The following is a 19,946-nucleotide window of genomic DNA, read 5'->3' as shown; positions in this document are numbered from 1 at the left end:
ACTCTTTTTTTTTCTTTGGACAAATCAACATATTCTACTATGTAGGATCCACTATCAGAATCAAATATATATATATATATATAAACGATAATAGTAAAATCAAAAGGCACCGTTGGATCAACAATTTTTAAAGTGGCTTAATAAATAGTAAAAAAATCTCAAAAAATATAAAATTTGGTCTCCAAGCACATATTAATATGAAGAACAAGATGAACGGTTTGGATTGGTTATTCGGTCTTTGAAATCTCAAAAACTGACTCGTTATAACTTAGGCTGAAATTATAACGTTATGACATTAGCCGGACTCTATATATATATATATATATATATATAGATAGAGTTAGGCTGGGGTGCTATGGATAGCATAGTGGCCTCTATGCTACGGCTCAATATTCGAGTTTTCAAAATCCAAACGGTCGATCCGAACCGTTCATCTTATTCTCCATATTAATATCTGCTTGGAGACCAAATTTTACATTTTTCTGAATTTTTTTACTATTTATTAAGTATTTTACAAAATTGTTGATCCAACGGTGGCTGCACAAAACAGTAAAACCGTTGGATTAGCGATTTTCAAAGTGGCTTAATAAATAGTAAAAAAATTCAGAAAATTATAAAATTTGGTCTCCAAGCAGATATTAATATGGAGAATAAGATGAACGGTTCGGATCGACCGTTTGGATTTTGAAAAATCGAATATTGAGCCGTAGCATAGAGGCCACTATGCTATCCATAGCACCCCAGCCTAACTCTATATATATATATATAAAGGTTGGCTAAGATCAAAGTTGTAGTTTCTGAGCTTTGGTGCTACTAATTCATTTTTTAATTTTCAAAGTTCAAAACGTCGATCCGAACCGTTCAAGTTGTTCTCCATATTAAATTGTGCTTGGAGACCAAATTTTACAATTTTCTGAATTTGTTTACTATTTATTAAGCCACTTTGAAAACGGCTGATCCAACGGTGGCTTCTGATTTCACTGTTTTGTTAAGCCACCGTTGGATCAGCGATTTTCAAAGTGGCTTAATAAATAGTAAAAAAATTCAGAAAAATGTAAAATTTGGTCTCCAAGCACAATTTAATATGGAGAACAACTTGAACAGTTCGGATCAACGTTTTGAACTTTGAAAATTGAGAAATGAATTGGTAGCACCAAAGCTCAGGAACTACCACTTTGATCTTAGCCAACCTCTATATATATATATATATATATATATATATATTTTTTTTTTTTTTTTAAAAGTGCGTTGAAGCTGTAAAGAAAAACAGCAAAAAGCACATATTATATAATTTCAAAAGAGAAATACACATTATTTTTTGACATTCTATATATTGCGCTGCTTTTAAAAGACTTTGACCTATACGTGTGTGAAAGTAATAATTTAAAAGCATATTGTACACAAGGCAAGAACAAATTGAACTATTGTGATTGTGACTTTTCTGAACATGATGCAGTAAAATATCATATCTAAATTAGGAAAATATCTTTTCTCGTCAAACTACTTTTCGCCTCTCTCGCACCAATTCAACAAAAATCTGATGGTAATTGTCTTTCCAACAAACTGTTTTTTTTTTTTCCTCTGGGAGTCACCAAGAAAACAAGCTCCTTAATATTTGTGCTTAGAATAAATCTCTCAAAAAAATTGTGCTTAGAGTAAAGAAAGAAAAAGAATGATTACATTCATGGCTTAAGTTCTTTTTATAAGGTTGGATTTTTTTATTCAAGTTATGATTTCAATTATCGACTAATCCGAAAAAAAAAAATATATATATATATATATATATATAGAGTTAGGCTGGGGTGCTATGGATAGCATAGTGGCCTCTATGCTACGGCTCAATATTCGATTTTTCAAAATCCAAACGGTCGATCCGAACCGTTCATCTTATTCTCCATATTAATATCTGCTTGGAGACCAAATTTTATAATTTTCTGAATTTTTTTACTATTTATTAAGCCACTTTGAAAATCGCTAATCCAACGGTTTTACTGTTTTGTGCAGCCACCGTTGGATCAACAATTTTGTAAAATACTTAATAAATAGTAAAAAAATTCAGAAAAATGTAAAATTTGGTCTCCAAGCAGATATTAATATGGAGAATAAGATGAACGGTTCGGATCGACCGTTTGGATTTTGAAAACTCGAATATTGAGCCGTAGCATAGAGGCCACTATGCTATCCATAGCACCCCAGCCTAACTCTATATATATATATATATAGAGAGAGAATGGCTAATATCAAAACGTTTGTACCAACCCTCCCGTGCAACCGATTCATTTTCTGATTTTTAAAGTCGAAATGATAAATCTAAACCGTTAGATGTGTTCTACATATTAAAATCTGCTTGGAGACCAAATTTTATATTTTTTGGAATTTTTTTACTATTTATTAAGCCACTTTGAAAATCGCTGATCCAACGGTGACTTCTGATTTTACTGTTCCAAACAGCCACCGTTGGATCAGCGATTTTCAAAGTGGCTTAATAAATAGTAAAAAAATTCCAAAAAATGTAAAATTTGGTCTCCAAGCAGATTTTACTATGTAGAACACATCTAACGGTTTAGATTTATCATTTGGACTTTAAAAATTGGAAACTAAATCGGTTGCACGGGAGAGTTGGTGCAAACGTTTTGATATTAGCCATACTCTATATATATATATATTGATAAAGTTATCTAATAATTTATAATATAGAGAGAAATCATGAATATAACGTGAATTTTTAGAAAAAAATTTCAAAAATAAATAATTTTTTTTTTAAATATATACAAATTTTTAGAAATTAAATTTACTAGAAGGATGACAATATTTTATGTATTTATTTAGAAGTGATTTTTGAACCAGGATTAATTGTTTTTTCCAATAACACATAAAGAAATATATTAATTTTTCTTACAGCCGCAAAAAATCCGACATGAAAAATGTTGATCTGAGTTATTTGTAGCAGTCTTTCTAATAAATCAAATTATATAGTATTCCATCTATTTTCAAAGAAATATTTAAAATATTTCTAATATTTCAATACAAAAAATAAAAAAATAATAAATAATTCTATTTAACTAAAAAATATGAAAAATACAAAAAAAATTGAAACCGCAAAAAATTATAGCATTTTTTTTAAAATCGCAAAAACTTTTCGCGGTTTGGAATTCGAAAACCGCAAAAAAATTGTGGTTTTAGACTGAATTACAGCAAAAAAAAATTGCGATTTCAATAGATTTTGAAAAACACGAAAACCTAAATAGTTTCTGAAATTTCATAATTTTTTTTGGATATTAATAAAAATTTCGGAAGTTATACTATAGATTCAAATTTTATATTTTAAAATTAAAACCGTTGATGTGAATTACTCAACATGATCTCCACATGAAAGTATATTTGAATAGAAAATAATTATACTTTTTAGATATACAGAAAAATAATTATTTTAGATGGTCTAGAATCTTTAAGTCGTGTAATTTTCTGTCTAAAAAAATAATAAAATAATTCTATGAAATATAAAATTTCATCTCAAATTTATTTTCATATATATATATATATATATATATATATATAATTCTAAGAAATATAAAATTTCATCTCAAATTTATTTTCATATATATATATATGATGTTGTACAGTTCGGATTGACAGTTTGAAATTTGAAAATGAAGTAATGAATTCACAGCACAGCTTGCATTGCAAAGTATCATTGCCAGTAAAATTGTAATTTCGTGAAATTTCACCGAATTTTAGGAATTGGCCAACTTTAGTTTCTTTGATACGGTATACGGTGTATAATATTTGTTTTAGTGTTGATCTTTTGTCTCGCCTTTAGATTTTAAAGAAATTTTTTTAGACGAATCTTCAAAGCACAAATTTTCTTCTTTAAAAATGTCAGTCGCTCTCTACATGCGTACTGTGTGACAATTGCTCTCAACGCAGTTTATATTAAGCAAAATCATGCTTATATTTTTATACTAGTATCATACTCGTGCGTTGCAACGGGACATATTATAAGTAATAAATATATCAATAAAACTAATAACTATTTAAAAATTAAAACACATGTTAATAGAAAATTTATATGATTATGTATTTTTAATTAACTTTAATCGTGACATCTGATAACAATTTGATGATGTAATGATTTTAAATACCAATGGTATCAAATAATAGCTCAATTTGAATCTAATATTAAATATCATACAACAATTCAATATCAATATATAATATGATATAAAAAAACATAAATAAAAAGTGTTATCGTATGTATGTATGTATAGGATATACACACACACACACACATATTATAAGAGAAATATATATTCACATACACGTTTCAATTTATATTTTTCTTCTTATTTGTTTTCAATTTATAGAATATATATACACACACATTAATATATTATATATTGAAAATATATTCTAAATTACCTACACCAATATGTATAGAAACAAAGAAAGATAAACAAAGAAGAAGTAAGGAAACAAAGAAATAAGAAAATGGAAGGTGAAATCTTCTCAATTGAAGAGAAGAAATATGGAAACAGATAAATATATCGCTAAATTTCAGAATTTGTTTAATTTTAATTGTAACGTATCGTGTGGCAGCACATGTGGTGTGTATGTTTTTAACTAAATTTAGACTTCTATACATAAAACAGATGCATTTAATCAAAAGAAGACAAATTATGTAATTGAAGGGTTGAGATTAAATCCGAAGTTTCACCTTTCAATCGTAGCCGTTGGCGGATCGGACACCCAACGTGCTTAATAATAGAATGGAGATACCAATGCACAAATTAATCTGACTTTAGTAGACCTTTTTTGACATTTTTTTTTTCAAAATTTTTAGGTTAATTGCTGCAAGTGTCACAGATAGATCCGTGATTAATAATATTCTTATGTCAATTCAGATAGGGATGAGCTGTTCTTGGTGTGTGAAAAAAAGAAAAAAAAATAATCTGAGTGAATTTTGAATTTTATGAATGTAAAAAAAACTTACAGCGTGATTAGATACATCATGAATGGTTACGTGACGTGATTACTACACGTGACCAAAATAACATCAACTCATGATATTATTTATTCCCAACAACAATTTAAGTTCCAAACAATAAAATTATTACACTTTTTACAACATTTTTTTTTATAATTGGTTAAAGTTTTTTTTTTTTTTTTTTACATTTTCGTCAGTTATTCAGATTTCATTTTTACACAAACTTAAAATTGAAAATAATAATTAACTTGATCAAATGTGACCAGATTTGTGTATTGGTATGGCATAACTATTTTTTATAATTTTAATCACAACACGACACGATACGATACGTGAAACAAATCACAACATGAGCCATTACGATATGACAACACAACTCAAATTTACATCTCTACTCATGAGTAAAATAATCAATTTTCTTTCTATAATAATAAATCAAATTCGTCAGCGAAATTAAATCCCATTGAATTAATTTTTTATTGAATTGTAATAATTATGACTCGATTCGATTCGTAAAATTGTAATTCCATGAAATTTCACTGAAGTTTAGTGCTTTGATAACACTTCTAGTTCTAGGAATTGCAAAAACTCAACTTTGGTCTCTTTTAAAGAAAATTTATATTCATAAAAATTATTAAAAAGTAAGAGAAATAAAATAGTACACTACTTGTTACATTTATAGAAAGGTCAGACTCAGAGGCATTAGAAGTCCCGATTCAAATTTTGACATAGTTTGCGTTGCGTGATGTCAACACGTGTGTTGCATGACGCACCAACGATTTAAATTTGCTGAAATCATTTTTAATGCGAACTTAAAAATAATGCGAATTTGAATAAGAATACGAATCTTTAAACAAAAGGAAAAAAAAATGGTGCATGTGACGCATGCAGCTATACAGCACTTAATCCCAACGCGTTGGTTTATATTAATCAAACTCGTGCTTATATTTTATAGAATACCATACCAATACACAAATCTGGCTCTATTTGTGGTAACGATTCTTCCCTTGAGAGGTGCAACGGTGTTTTTAATGAGATTATTTGACTTTCAAACCAAGGCAAACATCACTGTTGAGCAAGTAGATGTAGATTCTAATTCTCCAGTTGGAAGTAATGGATTACTCCCTTTCTTTTTATTTCTCCTCTTTACGGTGTGCTTCTGAAGGCAATTAATTATTAAAGAAAAGGAAATGGAGGGGAGGAATAAACGTTTAGGTTGACCGTTTCCTTTCGCTTTCATTCTTTTCCTTTGCATGGTAAATTATGAAGGACACCTTAACGGCTTAACCTCAATTATTATACGTATTTATTATTGTCGGCAGAGTCGGAAACCCAAATAATTAATATACGTAAAGTAATACAATTGTCTCACGAATGGTAATTATAAGAGTTAGGCTTGGTGATATGGATAGTATAAAGTCATCCGTCTTACAGCCTTAAAAATCTATTATATAAACTTCAATTTTAATTTAAGTAGCTCAACAAATTAATTAGTTATATAATAAATTTGTAGAATACTAATTTTTATTAGTTATATAATAAATTTGTAGAATACTAATTTTTATTAGTTATATAATAAATTTGTAGAATACTAATTTTTATTAGTTATATAATAAATTTGTAGAATACTAATTTTTATTATTATTTATGATTTATAAAAAATGGCTAAAAAATAAAAGAAAATTATATCTACTCATATTACATTTAAAACCGAAGTTATGAATTGGTTCATGATGTTATCTTTTATTTGTGACTATATCCCACAAAAATTATGTATATTTTATAGAGTGAAACTATGCTACTATATATGCATAATGCATATTGATACGTACTACGGATTAAAAAATTTATTTTGAAAGTTCAAATATTCAATGTAAACATTTCGATATGATTTCTGTGTGAAGATGTACTTAGGGGTGTTTATTGTGTCCGGTTTAGTAAGTTTTGAATCGAACCGAATTAGTTTGGACCAAACGGTTCGGTTTTTTTTATTTAATGGTTCGGTTCGGTTTGCTTTTTAAAACCGAAATAATTGAACTGACCGAATTTTTATATATTATGAATTTGGTCCGGACCATCCGGTTTATTTATTAATCAATTACTTTAAATATTTAAGTTTATTTCTTATTATCCCAATTTATTTCTTAATACCCCAGTTTATTTCTTAATATACTTCGTTTTATTATAAATCAATTGTTTTAAATAAAAAATAATATATTTAGGTTTGAACCCAACAAATTGAAATAAAACTTTGGTTCTATTCGATTCTGTTCGGTTGCAATGCTAAATCGATTTGGTTCAGTTCTATTTTTGAAACTAAATTACAACTTTGATTTGCCTAGTTTGATTCGGTTTCAATCAAACTGAACCGATGAACACCTTGCGGTCTAAATTTTATATTTTTCATACTTTTTTTTACTTTTTTCTTAGATAAGAACAAAAACTACTACTTTTGAATGGTGTACAATTTTTAAATGAAATAATTTTCTAATTATCTAAAAAATAGTGATAAAATTTTAAATTATATAAAATTTAGTTGAGTGAGTCTATGGTACTATGCATATTACGATTTGGCACCGTGCTACGGCTCTATATTCGAGTTTTCAAATCCTAACGGTCGATCCGAACCGTTCATCTTGTTCTCCATATTAATATGTGTTTGGAGACCAAATTTTATATTTTTTTAAAATTTTTTTACTATTTTTTGAAATTGATTGAAAATCACTGTTTTTGGATGGTCCAGAATTTTCAGATCAAGTGATTTTCTAAATATCTAAAAAAATAGTAAAAAAATTTCAAAAAATGTAAAATTTGGTCTCCAAACACATATTAATATGGAGAACAAGATGAACGGTTCGGATCGACCGTTAGGATTTGAAAACTCAAATATAGAGCCGTAGCACGGTGCCAAATCATGATATGCATAGTACCATAGACTCACTCAATTTAGTTTATAAGTACACCATACTAAATAGTTTATAAGACTTTTAAAATAGAGATACGAAACAATATACGTTATGCATAGTACTGAACCTCACTCATATTTTTATATTATTATGATTACCATGACATGTTTTTTTTCTTGAAATGTATATGTTATTGGATGCCATCATAGTTCATAAAGCTAATAATAACGACCGAATTTCGTTTCATGGACTTATATTACATAAGACCAGTTACAAAAAAGGCCGTTTATGTTGATTAGTGGTCCAATTAACCGTTACAAACTATTTTAACTAATTAATCAATTATTTTTATCATTCTTTATTATTTTCGATTAATTATGGATGGTACTGTTATTTACAATACTGCATTGCATGAGACTACGTACATAAATATTAAAAAATATAGGTAGGTTGAAAATTGGGTAAATTTTGCTGGAGGTCACTAAACTTTGTTATTTGTCACGAATTGGTCACTCAAGTTTGATTTGTTCCTTTTTAGTCACTCAACTTTGTTATTTGTCTCAATCAAGTCCTTTTATATTTTTCCATCCAAAATCTTAACAGAATATTTCCATTTCATCCAAAATATTAATGGAATATACTCATTCCATCCAAAATATTAACATAATGAGTATATTCTATCCAAAATACTAACGGGATAGGCATATTCCGTTAAGATTTTGAATGAAAAAGTATAGAGGGACTTGATTGGGATAAATAATAAAGTTGAGTGACTCAAAAAGAACAAATCAAATTTGAGTAACCAATTCGTGACAAATAACAAAGTTTAGTGACCTACGACGAAATTTACCCTTGAAAATTTGATAAACCCTCTTCTGTGTTTGAAAATCATAGCTGTTAGATACGCGCCAAGATTCGCTCCTATCATGATTTCGATCTCTCCGTTCATGCGCGTCCCCAGCAAATCGACTAACCCCACCGCCTGCTTCACTTTCTGTATCTCCCTCTCTCCTCTTGCTTGTTCGAATTTTTTTGAAATCTCTCCCTCTTCTCTCTTTTTGAAAGCTTCGCAGAGGCTGCGCAGTGGCTCTCCTTTTTCTCTCCATCCCCCTCCTCCTCTCTCTCTCTCTCTCAAAAATCAAAACCCTAGAAATTCCAATTGTAGACCCTTTAACGCTCTATCAGCTCGTCCTCCGCCTCTACTGACAGATTAAACTCCCTATTCTCAGATCAGGTGGGTTTTTTTCATCATCTCTCTCCCTCTATCTCTATCTCGGGGCTTAGCTGGAAGCTTTTAGACGATCAATTTTAATTTAACATGTTTTATGATGTTGGCTGATAACCACGTTTTCGGTTTGGAGAGAGATTTAAACCTTGTGCCAATCCAAAAATCTGGCTAATATGTGTAATTCTGTAAGTTTTGGAAACCATGAAAGTTTGAGAAACCCTAGTTTTGTACTACATCTAATTGGCATGGTACCAGAATGGTTAGACATCAACATGATGAGTCACCCATAAACTGCAATATGGATGTTTTTTTTGACCAAACTGCTGTTGGCCTAAAAAAATGATGTTATTTTATTCTAAACAATTGATGTTTGGATGTTAATTATCAATTGCTTGACAGATGGTACAATTGGTACAATACTGTTTGCTGGGTGTTATTTGTTGTTCAATGTGCTTCATTGGATGTTATTTGTGTGAAATTTGAATTCACTTGTGTTATTTCGTGCTAAGTGTATTTTTTACTGTTAATTTTTGTATTATGTATGACTTGAGTTGTTGAGCATTAGTTGGTATACTTTTGAGTATAACTTCAAATACTTTTGAATTTTTGATACATTGCATGCTTTAGTACTACGTACAACATTATTTTGATCAATCAATGCTTCTACCAATTTCAGAGAGGTGCCAGCATAACAGATAAAGGGGAAGCTGAAAGAGAAACAACTGTCAGAAAATTAACAAGAGAATTAGACAGAAGGAGTTGATTGAACCAAACTTAATAGTTGGTGATTTTGAACCCAAAAAAAGTTGAGGGGCTCATTTCAACCATAGAGCAAATTAACACTGTCAACATAATTCTTTCTTGAAAACCAAATTCAAATTCCAATATTTGAAACTTTCTCACTGTCTCTTCACTTCCAATCCAAATTTCTTCAATTCAACACTACAAATCTTGACCAAACTAGTCTGGAATATTATATAAAATCCCATGGAGACAATTGAGACTGGTACAGTAGCGTTGGATAGGGTTGAGAAAGCACACCTTCTATACAGAGAAGGGAAGCATGAAGAGGCCCTAGGTCTCTATTCAGAGGCCTTGAATTTGGCCAAGTCGAAGGCACAAAAAATTGCTTTGCACAGTAACCGTGCTGCTTGCTACCTCAAGATGCATGATTTTAAGCAGGTAGATTGGTTCAACGTTTGACTTGTGTTGATTTATCCTTTTTTTTAAGGTTTTATCCTTTTAGGTGTTATTATAATTTGCGAAATAGGGGCTAGGTTTGCATGGAGTAGGTTTTTATTTTACTGTGTGAACCTGAATTTTGCATTTTGTTTCCTATCATCTAAAATGTTTGACTTTGTGTGTAAAACTCTATGGGTATGTTAGGTTGGATTGAGAATAGGCTATTCGGAATAGCCTATTCGGTGTTTAGTTGTGTTAGAATAGCTAGAATAGTGAATTCAAACTTTTTGTCTTATTAGAATAGCCTATTCCTAAGGGGTTTGAAATTTGGCTATTCTAATAAGACGAACAATAATTATTCTTGATTTGGCTATTCTAGCTATTCTTATTTTGCAACTGAACATGCCCATAACTACACAAAACACTACATTGTCTTGCAATTGAAAATGACTAAAATTTAACACTTGGTGATTGATTAATGAGGGGTGAAACATGTGTTCAGAGAGAGATTTTAGCAAGTCTAGAATAAGTAGGCCTAACTTATTTTGCGTGATATAGCAAAATAAATGAGCAATATATTGGTACAGTTTAAAAGTTCAAATCAAATGTAAATTAGATTTGGTGAAGAAAGCTTAAGAATTACATTGCAGGTCCTGAACATATATACAGTCTATTTCAGAATTTTAAATCAGCAAAATAAATTTAACATTATCCGTATTCATCAACTACGTACTAAGAAGGCTCTAATTCAAAATTCAGAATGAGATGTATTATCTAAGTTGCTCTATAACCCACAATCCAAAGAATATCAATGAACTAGTAAGCAACCATTATTTTCCTAACTCTATTGACCCAAACTATTTATAACAAATTTAGGCGGCTGAAGAATGCACAGCTGTACTCGAGTTAGACCATGAACACACTGGTGCACTAATGTTGCGGGCCCAGACACTTGTCACTATGAAAGATTATCAATCTGCCCTATTTGATGTGAACCGGCTCATGGAGATAAACCCTGATTCTGAGGTGTATCATAACTTACATGCTCGCCTAAAGACTCAAATTGTAAGCTCTCTTTTTTCTTCTTTTTTATTAGTTCCCTGTGCCGTATGCTATTGATTTTGCTCTTTGCTGGTACCGCTATGATGGGTAATTTAGGTAATTATTACCAAAAGGTCCCTAAATAGATAATGCATGGCTGGGATTTGAACCCAAATTTTCACTACCACAAATTGAAATTCTAACCACTAAGCTGTAAGCATACGTTTGACATTTTATAAGGGAGGCTAAACTATATAAGAACATTAAAAAAAAAAAAATTAATGTACATGATTATTTTTTTTTAAATCATAGGGGTGACTAAGCACCCCTTGACATGGCCATAGATCCGCCCCTGCTAATTGGTATAGTAGTATTGGCTGGTAGTTATGTATACTTCTAACACTTGTAAATATATTTAATTGCACTTTATTTACCCATGTTATATTTACTGTTTTAGTCACTTGCACCCATACCTGAGTCAGAAGAAGAAGAAGCACTCTACGAAAATGATGAAGATGAAAAACAACAAAAAACTCAGCCACTTTTAAAGCCGCACAGAAAGATAGATTCCCCCGCAATTAAACCTGACGCTCAGTTGGCTGTGCCTTCAAAACCCGACCCATCTACAAACACTAAACGGGTTAACGGGTGGGAAACAATACCAAAACCCAAGGGGCATGCTGGTTTGGATTATTCTAGATGGGATAAAGTCGAAGATGGATCGAGTGATGAGGAATCAGATGATGATGAAAAAGGGCAACCTCAGTACCGATTTCGGGTTCGTACAGTCAGCATGCGACCTGTTCAGTGAGTAGTATTTTTGTGAAGTTGCATGGAAGTGTATAAAAGAAAGTTACTCTTCAGATGTACAGGTAAATCATGAATTTCAGTCATGTATACCACTACATGGTCTAACTTTTGTACAGGATTGGAATTGTAATGATTTCAAGCCCAATTATACCTTATTACCCTCACATTTTTCAAGCCCAATCATGAGACTTAGTTTAATGTGATTTTGCCTTGGTCAATTTAATTGCAAGGAAGTCTAAGCTATGAATAGTCAGATAAAGGCATGAAGCAAATGATGAAAGGCAGGCCAAATTTGTATGGTACCAGTACCAGCACCATCAGAAGTCTTTTTTATCCATTCTGGTAATATCTTGTACTTATTAATTTGTTGGTGACATGCAGGGCTGGAGGTTTAGGCATAAAGTTCCTCTCAATGGCTGAAAAGATTGATTCTGGTCTTCTTTTGTCTTACTGTAAAATAAAATTATTAGTGTGTAGGATATTGCTTGGATGGCAAACTTGTAATTCAGGATCTTCTTGGGTTTTATTTATAAATTTCTTAGCCAGTTATTTGTTTGTTACATTCAAGTGTCTCTGTTATACTTGAGCATATTTTATTCAATAACAAAATACATTATTTATTATCTGCAGTTTATGCCCTGAATAGAGTGCATTATTTATTTACCATTACTAGTGTTTTGATAGGTTTGAGAACAGTTTGATCTTACATTGTTTTGTGCTCAAAATTACAAAACTTATTTTGTGCAAATTTCACAAGATATGAGTCAGAAACAAAAAGAAAGTTTTAATCATTGGGAATATTATTCATTGGTCCGAAGGCAATGATGAGTCCTTAATGTATGCAATCTAAATTAAAAGTTAAAAAGGTGGATAAGTCTTTCTAAATAAGAAAAAAAAAATGCTACACTAATTTTCTGATTGGAACTACACAATAAACTGAGCGATTGAATTTGGATGGAAGGGTTATTACCAGCTGAACTGTTTATAATATATATGTCATTTGTCAAATTTTATTGTGGCCAATCAATTAGGTGCGTTTGGATGCACTAGAGAATAGCGAGAATAGCTACTGTTGAGAATAGTAAATTAAGAATAGCGAGAACAGCTATTATTTAAGAATAGCGCTAACTCAAAGCTATTCGGAAGTTGTTTGGATTGAACATTTAGAATAGCTACTGTAGGGATTGAGGCTTTGAGAGAGTTCATTTGCTATTCCATGTTTTTGTAGGAATAGCGAGAACAGCGAGAACAGCGAGAACAGCGCTATTCTCGCTGTTCCTGAGTATGTTTGGATGGATCGGAACAGCGCTATTCTCGCTGTTCTCGCTATTCTCGCTGTATCCAAACATTCTGTTCTAAGATGTGTATGGTCATTTTCTGTACAACTAAGCTATTATTGTCAAAAATCAGTCAACAAACAAAACAAAAGAATTGAGATATGTTGAAAGTTCCTAACTTACCGAGCATCAATGTCTATACTCACTCATCATTTGTTGAAATAAAAAATAAATAAATAGAAAAGATAGAATGATAATTTCTCATGTATGTAAAGCTGGGAGAAACTTAGGTATGCTTAGAGGTGCTACTTTTACCCGATTACCCGGATCCGATCCGGAACCGACCCAAATCCGATTAATTTGGATAGGGTATGGTTTAAAAAATATAACCGATTAAATTATGGGTATGGGTACAAAATTAATAATTTAATATCCGACCCGGATCCGAACCGGAACCGATACTGTAATGGGTAGGATATGGGTATCATTTAATTATCCGACCCATAACCGGACCCGACCCGATACCCGTATAAATACCCGATAAAATATATATTAATAACTCTGCATCAAGTTTTTGTGTTAGATAATATATTTCAGCTGAGCTATAATTTGATAAAACTTAACCAAATTTATGCTACTGTTTTACACTACCATTTAATTATATCCTTAACTAGCCCTTTAATTACGCCTTTTAATTTTTGTTCTATATTATACACATGTGACACATGACACATGATTGTCAAATTTATTCTTCCATAACCAGCTTATTTTATACCTTTTTTCTTCTATTACATTCAATTCATAGATTTTTTTGAATTATAGAAAAGGAAATCATCATCTCTAATATTTTACTTTCTAAAAATTATATCTCCTCCATCCTCCTGAATTCAAAAGCTATTAACAAAAAACTGAATTCAATATTTTTTGTTACACCATGAGTACTCCAAACAACCAACAACCAACTAATAATTTAGAGTTATTATTTTTATTTTGCTATGTAGCATGATATATTTTATTATTTATAAACATGATTAATAGTATAATTTTTATTTTGCAGTAGTTTTTAATTTATATTGTAATGATTTATTATATGAGATGTTTAAGAAATTATAATTATATTTAAATGTAAATAATTTCTCGAATACTTTGGAGTTGTGACCTATACCCGCTCTGGATCCGGAACCGCCCCGTATCCGAACCGGACCCGATAATCCACAAACAAGTTACGGGTATCTATCTACCCGGAACCGAAAGACTGGACCCGAAATATCTACGGGTAGATAGGTATCCGGATCCGGACCCGACCCGATTTGAAACAAATAAGTATATGGATCGAAATTTGGACCCGAACACTTTTAGGGTCCGGGTCCAAATATAATAGTACCCGGACCCGACCCGACCCGATAGCACCTCTAGGTATGCTGTAGGCCTGTAGCCGATGCCTCTCCAGCTCTCCCTCTCAAAATGAGTCCGGATCCTCTGTGTTACTTCACAGTTTGATTTTAAATCCGGACCGTCCGATCAGAATTCGAACCACTGTAATGCACATGATTCCTTTAATAATTGTTTTAATATATAATGAACGGACCAGATTCAAACTCAAAAGATAAGTACCTTAGGTGACATTAGTTCCTCTTAGAGTAGGGGACATTTCTCCTGAATTTTCAAGACAAAAATTGGTCTTTATTTAAAAATAAATCGATGCAATATTATACATTAGTCCTAAAATTTCCTTCATTCTCTTATAATGATGCTAAGATATTTTTTTTTTGCATAAAACTTGGGGGTCAAATTATTCAATTTTTAATATTCACAAGGAAACACTTTCTTTAATTACTAAATAAAAAATGATTTAACTAATGATGTCCAAAATTGTCGTCCACTAATCACTTTATTTAAGCTAAGACATCCGTCTACCAAACTTTTTATGCATGTCCAAACAGTGGTCAATTATAGTGGGCAAGAATATATATTTAAAGACGGTGATTAAACGGCGCCTAAATGAATTAAACAGATTTTGGATCTCCTGCGTTTAAATTTTATAAAATAACAGTTTTAACAGTAAATTAATGATTAACCAAACAAAGCACTGGAAAAGTAAATAATATTAGTGCTTAAAAAATAATTTCACCTATTTTTTATAATCATATTTGTAGTTTTGAACTATTAAGTGCAAGTTTACTATTTTTTGTTTGACATTTTATAATATTAATCATTCAAATATTATTTTATTTTGAGAATTGAGACCTTGAAGTTTTTAACTACTGCATGGTTTACTCCATTATATTGTATATCTAATTTATGATATTATAAATTTATAATTGATACCATAGTTTAATTAATTTTGAGGAATAAGAATAACATTAAAAGGGCAACGCATAAAGAATTTAAATTTCATTAAAGAAAAATCAAATTTGAACAGAATAGAACAAGTGTATAGTCACAACTGAATGTCCTAATTTTACTTTTGATGTTTATATTTCATTATTTGTTATGAACCATAGACTTATTTCTGCAAAAGACATTTAAAAAAAATGGATGCTGGGATGGAATCATGGAAGGAAACTTATTTAAAAAAAAAAAACTTTGCTGTTAAATACTGAAAACATTTTTTCATATGCTTTCACAAATCATTACATATGTTTCTCTGAAGTCAAACTTTTAGCTTTTAACTTTCAAGCCATCTGCATTAATGCATGCCAACCTAAAGAAATATGTGCTTCTAGATATTTCTTTCATTAATTTCTAACCCATTATAGTCAACAATTGCAACCTTCCAGATAAGAAATTTAATTCAAAGTGCCTTTATGACTTATCTATTGAAGGATTACTATTTACTAATTTAGTTTGGATATTTGGACAAACATTGAAAGGAGCAAAATGAAAAATCTAACTTTGTTCTAATTTCATTAACACAGTAATATGTAAACGAAATTAATATCTATCCATCTTAGTAGCCTTTATAATAGAGAAATTCAATTGGGTTTGTCATTCTGATGTAATATTTGATTAAAAATATTTATGTGCAAGGTGTAGGAATTAGATGGCCATTATATTTATATAATAAAATATTTCGCAACTTTTAAGACTCAAAAATGAGAAGGCCACAATAGATGGGCCCATTGGGCCGGACCACAATTAGTTGTTTTGGGGCTCATAATACAGATTTAAAAAAAATAATAATAGATGCACAACAGTACAAGGCACAAAAAGCAAAAAAATGGATACAAATAACGTTGCCCAATTACAAATAATCTCACAAACAAAAACAAATTACACTAGACATTAGACAACCTCAATTACGCTTGAGCAATTCAAGTCTGAAAATGGCAGCATGGAATTTAATTCCCTGGCTTGGGGCTCACATCAAGCGCCCCATAGGTTCTATAACCCGACTTCCTACCAAGCATGCCGGCTTTTCCTTTCACCGGCGCTTTCTTCTCTTCCGATGCTGAAACCGAATCGAACTGTTCACTACTTGCCCCCCAACATGGCGTGTATGAACTCCATGGGCATGTTTTCGGTTTTTTCTCAAACCACCAGCATTCCTCTGCGGAACGCTGGTCGGGTAACCAAGGAATACAGTTTTTACTGACATCCAGCTTTTTACTACCCTTTTTTATCAGTTCCCAGCAGCTGGGCCCAAGCGAGGTCAGGTAGTTGTATGACAGGGATAGGTTCTTGAGGTGGCCGGTGAAGGCCAACTTGCATAGAGCCTCTGGCACCTCGCCATATAGCAAATTGTGAGCGAGGTTGAGCTGCTCTATTTTCTGCAGGCAACCGTAGGAGTAAGGTATCGGACCGGTGATATAATTAAAACCGGCATCAAAGACTGTAAGCTTTTGAAGTTTGCCGACTTCAGGGGGAAGACAGCCTGAGAGATGGTTATTCAAGAAGAGCACCTAAAATATATATGATTAATCTTAATTAGGTTCTGTAAAGCATCAGAATTTTTTTGTTGTTTTTTAACCGCCAAAAACAAAATTTTGAAAATTTTGGTTGCTAATTTTGAATGGTATACCTCTAGGAGGTTCTTGGCATGGCCAATCGAGGAAGGAATCGGTCCGGTGAACAAATTATTGGCGAGCGATAGGTATTGCACCGGTGAATAACCTAAGTTGCTTGGCAGATAGCCGTTGAACATGTTATTGTTCAGAAATATGGCAATGGCATAAGGCAATTTGTCGAACACATTGGATGGCACGGAACCGTAGTATCTGTTGAACCGTAGGTCGAGGAAGGTGAGGTTCGGTTGGATCGCATTTGAAGGAAAACTACCTGAAAGCTTGTTGTTGCTCAAGTCGAGCTCGTAGAAGTATAAGTTGCTGTTGAGGAATGGCAAGTTGCCGGAGAAATTGTTCGAATTCGCGTGGAAGAGCGCGAGCTCAGTGAGATTTTGGACGAACCCCTGCAATTGTTACAGCTCATGTCATCAATCAGCGCATGTATAGATTGAATTTCAACACAGTGTGTGTGTAGACACTACACACAAACATGTAACAGCAAATCAGTACTCACTAGAACTATTTTTGTTTTCCTCTTATATCAATTCAAGAGAAGAAAATGGCCTTTATGTCAGACAAGATGGAACCAATGAGAGGAACAATGTATCCAATCAAAAACAATCAAAGAGGTGGGACCAGGTCAAAGGTATTTTGGCTGGTATCTGTCACGAGCTGATGGATTGAAATGGTTATTCAGCATGCATGACTAATATATAATTGTTATGATATTGAGGTGGTCCTTGAATAATTCTCAGAAAATTAGATAGAAATTGTCTGTTAGTCAAAAAGAAATAATAAGAAAAAAGAGAAAGGTACCAGCTTTTATATCAATTAATTAATAGTTCCCCAGTTACCCTAGAAAATAATTATAGTTATATTTTCTGTTCATACGAAGTTGATATTACAATTTTTTATTTATGCAATTTATTAATAGTAGGAATAATATAGTATCTATAATGACAATAAATAACGCATTGCACATATATATACAATATTATAATTTGAAAAGACACATTAAAGAAAATATAAATTGGTCTCCCTAGCTACCCAAAATTGTATGCAGGTAATTAAATCAAAAGATATAATGCACACTATATATATTGTCACTAGCTAGATTATTAATCAAATTTAACTGAATTTATCTAGCAAGAATTAGAAACTCATACGTACATCGAAATACTTTGATTCGAGAGCGTTTCCGTTGAAATCGACAGAAGCGACTGCCATATCTGTATAACCAGGCGGCGCTTCGCAATAAAAACCGCAATATGACCCACAGATGTCGGTCCCATTCCAAGAGTTAGTAATCCCTTGTGGGTCACAAGTGATGGTCTTCTTGAATTCTTGTATCGCCAAATATGACCTGTAAAGAAAACAACTCTTGAAATCGCTCGGTTGTGGATACGATTTCGGTTGTGGATACGATTTCGACCGGGATGGTGGGGAGGAACCGCCTATTCCTATTCCAATTCCAATGCTGATACCGGTTCCTTTCCCTCCTAAACTGATGTCAAGGGATAAGGTGGTTGGAATAAGGGAAGATGAAATGAGGCATTGTATGATGAAAAAATAGGTAATGGTCAAGGGGCTGGTGCCCATTGTGAGGAGCTTTCTCTCAACTGTTTGCTAAGTTGAGAAAGAGGCTGAGGAATTGGGAGGGAGAGTGGTGACTTAAAGAGTTTAAATAAATAAAATATATAGTACATGATTGGGGTATGCATTTAATTATATACTTTTGTGGGACCTTTTCATATGTTTAAATAGCTAGGAATTATCTTATCTAGAAGTTGGATTCAGTAGTTCAGTGTTGGTACATTTTAAGAAATTCATTAAGAAAAATAGTTTTTTTTTTCCTTTCAGATTTCAAAATATATACTTATTTTTTATTTTTTAAATTTAGGAGAATAATATTATGGTAATATTTTTTGCATGCCTTTATATTTTTCGATTTGATGCATATTAAAATCCAATATTACTTTTGCTTGCCAAATTTTGAGCTTCATTTTTTAAGAACGTAATACATGAATATCTAAGCTATTATTATTATGAGGAGGAATCCACTTACAATACTTGTAAGTTACAACATCTCAACAATTCAGTTTCGTAATTTTTAAAGTTTAAATAGTCGATCCAAACCATTTTACATGATATATCTATACTAAAATGTGTTAGGAGATAAAATTTTATATTTTTTTTATATTTTTTTTTACTATTTATTAAGCATTTTACAATTTTTTTTTTCGGTCTAAAATTGTCTAAAAACATAAGTTTTGTAAAATACTTAATAAATAGTAAAAAAAATTCAATAAAATGTAAAATTTTATCTCCAAGCACATTTTAATATAGATATCATGTTGAACGGTTTAAAGTAACTGTTTGAACTTTTAAAATTTCTAAATCAAATTATTGTAAGATTTTGTAACTTACAAATGTTGTAAGTGAGTTCCTCCTCCATCATCATCATCATCATCATCATTATTTTTTTTTTCTATCATTGATTTCCAATTGTCAATT

General features: G+C 31.4%; 2 protein-coding genes across 2 annotated transcripts; one reads left to right on the top strand and one right to left on the bottom strand.

Annotated features, from left to right (window-relative positions):
- The first annotated feature begins 8,900 nt into the window (after positions 1 to 8,900).
- On the top strand, positions 8,901 to 12,774 carry LOC144560797 (Tetratricopeptide repeat (TPR)-like superfamily protein). Its single transcript, XM_078310042.1, has 5 exons — positions 8,901 to 9,124; positions 9,795 to 10,300; positions 11,177 to 11,365; positions 11,799 to 12,213; positions 12,533 to 12,774. Exons 2-4 carry the CDS (start codon positions 10,106 to 10,108, stop codon positions 12,150 to 12,152), a joined length of 738 nt encoding a protein of 245 aa, XP_078166168.1. The 5' UTR covers positions 8,901 to 9,124; positions 9,795 to 10,105; the 3' UTR covers positions 12,153 to 12,213; positions 12,533 to 12,774.
- A 3,974-nt stretch (positions 12,775 to 16,748) lies between these two features.
- Positions 16,749 to 19,031, bottom strand: LOC144560269 (uncharacterized). Its single transcript, XM_078309434.1, has 3 exons — positions 18,603 to 19,031; positions 17,450 to 17,836; positions 16,749 to 17,330 (listed from the first exon to the last, which is right to left on the bottom strand). The coding sequence occupies exons 1-3, from the start codon at positions 19,029 to 19,031 to the stop codon at positions 16,770 to 16,772; spliced, it is 1,377 nt and encodes a 458-aa protein (XP_078165560.1). The 3' UTR covers positions 16,749 to 16,769.
- Positions 19,032 to 19,946: the final 915 nt, after the last annotated feature.

This window comes from Carex rostrata, chromosome 10, assembly GCF_964058835.1.
Source record: "Carex rostrata chromosome 10, lpCarRost1.2, whole genome shotgun sequence".
NCBI classification, from domain to species: domain Eukaryota; kingdom Viridiplantae; phylum Streptophyta; class Magnoliopsida; order Poales; family Cyperaceae; genus Carex; species Carex rostrata.
The sequence above is the reverse complement of the archived record's forward strand: the minus strand, read 5'-3'. Positions and strand labels throughout refer to the sequence as shown.